The following is a 7,500-nucleotide window of genomic DNA, read 5'->3' on the forward strand; positions in this document are numbered from 1 at the left end:
TCCTGGGAGAGATGTGTTATGAGCGCTGGCCGGTGTTTGCCGTTGTATTTCATATTCTCTTAAAACAGAAGAGGGATCCTGACGGCGGTGAACATGTGCACCTCGAGCCTCATGTTTAATTAACCAAAGCCCACCACAGATTCCTCCTAAGAGACTCTTCTGTAGGGACCAGCAGGCAGAATTGAGCGCTCTCTGTCTTTTTTTTCTTCCTTATGTTGATTCTACACTTACTTCCCTTTCTGCACCGCAGGATTCAATTTTCCGATCCACTTAAGCGGGATTCTCATGCGTTACGGATCCGATTAGCTCACACGTGCATGTGCTCTTTAACAACAAGCCCTGTTTTATTTTTCTCTCTTTTTTTTCCCTCTTTTGGACGATTATTCCGCTGGTTAACTGCAATCCATCTCTGTCTTTCTTCTTTTCTCTTTCCCCTCTTTTGCCCTAGTTCTGAGTCTCTTTTCTATCACTCCTTCTTTCCTGTTTTTTGCAGTGTTTTTTCGGAGATGAATCCTGGTCAGATGTCTGCCGTGTTGGTGCTCATGTTGGCCCAGCTGTGCTCTACATCTCTGGCTTGTCCTTCCGGGTGTCGCTGCTATAGTTTGACTGTTGAATGCGGATCCATCGGAATCAAAGAGATCCCACAAGGCATCACACAAGGGACGCAGGTGAGTGATCGTACAGGGAGTGTGGATGATTCTCAGAATATTGAGATAAATGTGTTCATTTACGTCATACACACAAGTTCTTTCTTTGCTGGAATTGATGGGTCTATAATAAGACTAGTGTTCGGTGATATACAAAATTTTCAGATCACCATATCGTCCTCCTGTGAGATTGCCAATACACGATACTATAGGGTATATGCCGAAGCATGCTAACAGGACTTTGAATTTGCCAGTAACCTGGGTTAGGCGCTTCCGGTCAACTGTATGCCAATGCAAAAACTGGCTCATTTAAGGTCTGTTTTCTTTAAAAATCAGCGATCTCCACTGGCTGATTAATATCCGATATAAAGTGGGGCTCAGATTGTACAAGAAGCACTGCACTAAGTTACATTTCCCCCCGCCATGTCTTTATAATACGATCATTTATTTTACTCCAGTATATTCAATGGGCTTTATTCAAATAGCTTCTGCGCTATTCTGCCGATTCTGACGGGCACGTGCAGGCAAACGGCTTTTTGTCTCGTTTTACGCTTGAGCAACTAAATGAATGCCAAAGTCTATTTAACTGAGTGTATTTTAATTACATTACAACATCGATGCTGTAAAAGGAACCGTATAAAATGGAAAAAATTCACAATAACAGGTCTGGAAGTTTATCAGAAAACACTAGCTTGACATATACCCTATTGCATGGGGGCGCAGCAGTGCTATGTTTACTTATTTGCTCGTTTATTGAAAAAAAAATTGTATTTAATAACCTTTCGGCTGATTTTTTACTTATTTAATAATCTACTTCAGTTGCATTATGCTTTATATTGGAAAATGATTTAAACCAATGCAAATCACTGCATTATAACATTTTTTAATATTTATGTTTATCGGCCTATATATATATATCGGCTATCAGCCTCCAAATCTGAAGAGTTATCGGTTAATGATATCGGCCAAAAAAATCCATATCGATGCATCCTTAATACTTATCTATGCACCGAAAAAACGCGGATGCATTGATGGGATGCAGAGGATTTACTAGCTGCGCGTGACTGTTTATATCTGGTGAAGGCATTTTCGTTTTATTGAAGTTGAGTGCAGCCCGACTTTATGCCTAGTTCAGACTGCTTGATTTTAGCCCCGATTTTGGCTCGCCGACAGGTTGAGAAATCGCTGACAAATGCCTGAAATCACAAGCAAATCGCTGCTCGTGCACATGAGTGACAATCACATAGTATGAACTTTCAAAGACGCGATCTGAGAGAATCGCAGATGAGTCGCCGATGCCTGTGAGATATTTGGCATGCTAAACATCTGGAGCTGTCGGCGATTCAAATCATGCCGTGTGAATTGAGTTTTGACTGAAAATAACACCAACGATAACCAACAGCCAATGAGAGAGCAGCTTTCACTTGTGTGTGCGTGTGTGTGTACCTGCTGCAGGCCAGCGGGAGGCTGGGGGAGAAGTTAAAAGCGCTCTTTTTCGGTTTATTTGGTCCTACGAAATGGAGGAAAAACTAGTGGAGGTTTGACAGGACTCAGGAGCAACTGTGTCTGTTTGACGTTTCATACAGAAATAAATTAGTTTATTATCAACGTTGAGGAGAAATGGCTAATTCCCTTTAAACCCAGGTGAGCAAACATGTACATGTTCCACCCCATTAAAGGCTTCTTTCTCATTATGTAGTTAATAACAAAAGATATACTACGTGTTTTTGGCTGTGAGACATAGTTTGGACAAAGTTGTCGGCGATTCTTCCTATAGTGAAGTCATGCAATGTGAATGTCCCTGTCGCCGATCCATCTTGCAGTGTAAACAAATGAAACGAAAACGCTAGCCCAGATAGTCATGCAGTGTGCAAACATCTGTGACACGACTACTTTGAAAATCATGTAGTCTGAACTTGGTATTAGTTTGATCATCATCATTGCAAAAGCAATAATCAAGTTTACATTTGTATTTGCTGCATTCTGGATATTGTTTTCTGATAAGAGAAATATCTTTTTTGGTTGTTTTATTTGTAAAAATCGTAAAGTAAAAAAATTATTGTACTTTTTTCCTTTGAGGAGGCTAGTCTAATTTTCAATTCATGCTAAAGATGCGTGGGGCTGCAGTCCGAAGCTGTCAAATTATTTGAAGGTCATTTATTATTAATGATGATGATTAAAAATATTATTCATTTTATTCAACAGTGTAATCAAAACATGTAATGGATCTCCATTAATGCAAAACGAGCTAAAATATCGTCTTTAAATACATCACAGGTTTCAGCTATCGGCGAAATCTTTGCCTATCGTCGATACACGATACTATTGTCAATCGGCACAAATGAAAACCAACTGTGTTGTCACTTTGCATTGACTCATGTCTGGTCTCGCCTGGACCAAAAAGCAGCATGTGAATGCACAAACTGGACGGTAGCCAAATGATCAGTGCGAATGAGAGTGTGCGTTCTGCACCTGTGTGAGAAGATGTGTCTTTCTGCACCTGTGGGTGATGGGTTTTCTGATGCGCACACGCAGAGTAAACGCAGAGTAAACAAAGCAGAATTTAGTATTATTATCCCAGTACTTGAAACTCACCACATAGGGATTCGCTCATGCAAATATTCAATTCAATTCAAGTTTAATTGTATAGTGCTTTCACAATAATCATTGTTTCAAAGCAGCTTCACAAATGGTGCACATTGCATTTCAATCAAATTTGGAAAAGTTAAGGTTATGAGTTATACCATAACCATATATTTTTACTAATTAACTAATAACTAATAGTTTTTAACAGTTAAAGTTATAACATTTATAAGCAGTTAACCTGCAGTTACAGTATAGAAAATACAGGTGATGGCTCTGTGTACATGTTCAATGACGTGCATTTGTAATAGTAATCTAAAAAATCTATGTCCAATGCAAATATTTGAGAAATATAGCATAATTACAGCTGGCCTCATTGTGATCCTTATTGACTTAATTGTTTACTTGCTTCACACTTCAGTTTTTGTTCTCGCGATCTGACTTGTTGCTGAATAACCCATCAAAGCTCTTCAGTTGATGCATGATGCTGATTCTACATACTGAATCGGATTAACGAGCTTCAATATTAACCCGATGAAAGGCAACAAAAACATACGACCCTTCATGAACAGCTAAATACTGCGTGCCGTGGGTCCGTGTCTCACAGCTTGGCACTGGCAGGTCTGGCTTGCCTTCGGAAAGCACGTGCAGCCATGAATAATTAAGCAGCAGCCTCTTCTCATAGGATAAGAAAACTCGGCTTTGAATAATAATGAGAAACCGACGTGTCATCTTTGCACTTGCAGTTTTGCGATACGTCGCCGATTTTAATCCCGCCTCAAAATACATTTTAAATCCGGAAGCTGAAAATAGCTGATTAAATTATCCAGTTTTTCCCACAATTTAAGCTAAGAGGTGCTAACATTGTCTTAACTGATGCTAAACACACAAATCTGTTAAAAACTCCGAAAAAAAAGTACTTGAGAGTTTCGTGAACCTTTAAGATGATCAGTTTACTGAAATTTTAATTACAGTAGTTACTGTAAAATGTTCACATTTATTTAATGGAAGCTAAAGACTGGACATGTCAGGGGGATCGGTTTCTTCCTCCATTTCTCAAGTGTAAGTACGTGCGATTAAAGTTGCCTCGTTTACTCTAGCTTGCAAATGTATTTAGTTGTGATTTGTTACTTGTAACCGCGTGTACTGCATCAGATTAACTCGCCTTATTCTCATATCGCGTGCAAAGCCATGTTAAAAACGTGACATGTGCTGCTTTGTTTACGTTCCTGTGGAGGAGTGTAATGTGTGTGTGTGTGCGTGCGCGTGTGCGTTGTCGTCCGGAAAAGTGTTATGTGTGTGTGTGTGTGTGTTCGCGATGTCGTCTGGAAGAGGGTTATGTCTGTGTGTGTGGACGCGTGCGCGAGGACGAGGGCAATATGTGTGTGTGTGTGTGTGTCTGTGAAAAGAACAGAATGCGACAAGCTAGGAGATCTCCTTGCCAGTTCTTGGGAGTTTTTGCTCAATAAAATAGGTAGTCGTCTGTATTTTCAAGTCCATCGTCTGTATTTACATTCATCCACTGGCAGCTAAACTTCTCGCCTTACACTATCGAGCGTGTATACACTCTGACTACTTCTATTTTGTTGATTAGCTGCTAGGCATTTCACTCACATTTTAGGTGCTCTGTCTCTGACTGAAAGCAGTCAGTGTCAACTAGGGGTGATCGAAATCGATCGAAATTTATGCTCAATTTCGATTATCGAATCAAAAAATAGAATCGTCGATGCTATGTCACGTCAGCTTGGCTTGCCAAGCGGGAAAATAACAGGCTTGTTGAAGTGCTTGTTGAACTGCAGATACAGGAGACCCGTCGACAGAACTTAAACCCTCTCCTCTTTCAATGAAGTCGCCGGTGTGTAAGCATTTTGGATTTCCAGTGAGTTACGTTGACATCGTTTGTGTTGTCGACTAAAAAAAAAAAAAAAAAACACAGTTTTGCAAGCTCTCCTATGTATGTATTACGTACGGTTCGTCCGATAGACAACACCGGCATCGCGATCCTCCGCCCGCTCCCGTTGCAAATCCGCTCGCGAAAAGTACACACTCAGCCCTGTTTACACTGTCTTTGTTTTTAAATGGCATTTTAGAACGACAACGATTTGACATCCACAGTGGCGTGTGGCATTTCTGAGCAGCCCTCCATCCTCTCTGCCTCTGAAAATGCACATCACGTGACCACACACACTCATTCACACACAGACGCACACACAGCCATATGAGCTCGAGACAGCAGGTCCAGGCAGTCAGAGGACTGCTTCAATCTTTCACTCACTTGTACTTTGTCATTTTAGCGAACATCTCAGATACTGTTGGCTGGTTCCTGTTGGTTGTGCGTCTTTTTTACAGACGCCATTACAACGACACAGATCACTGCCTATTCACGAGTCTCGCAGAAAAAAGTGATTGACAGCTGGTAATTATGTGTGTAACTTACCTTTATTCATTTACTGTATAATTTGTTTATGGTTAAAACAAAGACCATGGAGGTCAGGTAGTTTAAATGGTAGGCTACAAATAATTAATTGGTCATTAATTAATTATTCATAATCGAAAATCGAATCGAATCGTGACTTTAGAATCGAAAATGTAATCGAATCGAGGATTTGGAGGATCGTGACACCCTTAGTGTCAACCAATCGCAGCAGACTGTCATCGGTCCAATCAGCGCAGATTAGCTTCGCGCTAAGGAGTTTGGGAACAAATGAATTACTGGACGATTCATATGGGAGTCGCTGGGATAATTAGGTAAAAATAAATGCAGATTATAAATTTTTAAGTTTTTAAGATTATAATCTTATAAGTGTTTTTTGACCTTGCATGCATATTAGACTGTTGTTGGAGACCCTTACAACCAAAATATGACCCTATTTCATGTATAATATCAGCTCTTTAACATTAAGTCAAATTTATCAGAAAAATTGACTCTGCTAATTGGACAGCATTACACATTTACCCATTCAGCTCTCTACAGTCGTGAACACAAAAACATGCACTCAGATCTGCCACATATAAATATGAAGAAAACTTTTACTACTCACCAGTTGTGTCTTCAAACTGTCCCCATTTTTTATCCTGGTCATCCGGTCTCCCTAAACGATAAGATCCTGCCTTCTTCTGTTCGTGTCTTGACCTACAATTCAACAAACCTGAGATTAAAGCTATAGATCATAACTCCACACAGCGCTGAAAAACATTCGCTAAATCATAACCAACTTCACCTCCTGGGCCTCATTTGCATATCTATGTATCTGGCCCAGTCACATCACTAATATTCCTGCGGTGTGTGAATATTCATGAGCCGTCTCGCATAAATTGCCTAATTGACCCGTGTAACCTCGTGCTTCACAAGAAATTAGCTTCAGCACGGCCCGTGTTTGATCACAGACAATAGCTTGATAGAAATCAATTAGAAAATTAATTATTGTAATATGTTGCGTGGTTAATAGTTAAACAAGTGAAGATGAGCCACACTCCAGTCTTTCTTCTCTTGTGAAAGCACATTAATGCTGTTCCTGATGGATTCGTCTGTGCTTTCGCCTCAAAGATGTTCGACCCAGAACTCTGTATCGATCCATTTGGAGTCACTCTCAACTCACCTGGAACACAGAAAAGAGGAACTGCACGAGAAAGAAACATATTTTTTCTGATTCAGAACAAGCTGTAAGGAAGTTTTGTGTGTGCTTATGCGTGTGTGTGTGTGTGTTGTGTCCGCAGTCTCCTGCTGCTCTCGCTGATTAGGACAGAAACTCGAGTCGACGTGGATTAGATGGATGTAGCTTTTATTGCTTGCCGCATCAAAACTTCACTGCCGTCATAATCAATGATGTTTTGTATACACTGCAAGCATGCAGATTCTCATTAGGCTTCAATCAATGCTGCCATTTAAACCAATTAGCATTTTTTTAAACTAATGATCATTTAAACAGTGAGACAATAATGTGTGTGTATGTGAATAGTATTGAATATTGAATAAATGAATGAATATGACAACATAATATAATATAATAATGCTAACAATCATAATAATAATGATATTCTTATTAATATAACTATTATTATAAATATATTTAATGATGGGCGAGGCAGTGGCGCAGTAGGTAATGCTGTCGCCTCACAGCAAGAAGATCGCTGGTTCGAACCTCGGCTCAGTTGGCGTTTCTGTGTGGAGTTTGCATGTTCTCCCTGCCTTCCCGTGTGTGTGTGTGTGAATGTGTGTGTGGATGTTTCCCAGAGATGAGTTGCGGCTGGAAGGGCATCCCCTGCGTAA

At 40.1% G+C, this 7,500-nt stretch overlaps 1 protein-coding gene and 1 long non-coding RNA gene across 8 annotated transcripts in view; one reads left to right on the top strand and one right to left on the bottom strand.

The window, feature by feature from the left end:
• Positions 1-7,500, top strand: part of lrrc24 (leucine rich repeat containing 24) — a 76,184-nt gene that overhangs the window by 57,605 nt on the left and 11,079 nt on the right. The window contains exon 2 of one of the 2 annotated variants that reach the window (XM_087241466.1): positions 449-668. In XM_087241466.1, coding sequence (XP_087097592.1) covers positions 507-668 — 162 coding nt within the window. In that variant the 5' untranslated portion in view covers positions 449-506. The remainder of the gene's footprint in view (positions 1-448; positions 669-7,500) is intronic. The other variant, XM_087241465.1, reaches the window with a different exon arrangement.
• LOC147846525 (uncharacterized) overlaps positions 1-7,500 on the bottom strand; it is a 56,103-nt gene that overhangs the window by 31,256 nt on the left and 17,347 nt on the right. For 3 of the 6 annotated variants that reach the window (XR_015479072.1, XR_015479076.1, XR_015479075.1), the window contains exons 3-4: positions 6,452-6,829; positions 6,272-6,363 (exon numbers count right to left, since the gene is read on the bottom strand). This is a non-coding gene — a long non-coding RNA (uncharacterized LOC147846525). The remainder of the gene's footprint in view (positions 1-6,271; positions 6,364-6,451; positions 6,830-7,500) is intronic. The other 3 variants (XR_015479071.1, XR_015479073.1, XR_015479074.1) reach the window with 1 other exon arrangement.

The sequence above is a fragment of the Danio rerio genome, chromosome 2 (assembly GCF_052040795.2).
Source record: "Danio rerio strain M-AB ecotype USA chromosome 2, GRCz13ab, whole genome shotgun sequence".
In the NCBI taxonomy this organism is placed as follows: Eukaryota; Metazoa; Chordata; class Actinopteri; order Cypriniformes; family Danionidae; genus Danio; species Danio rerio.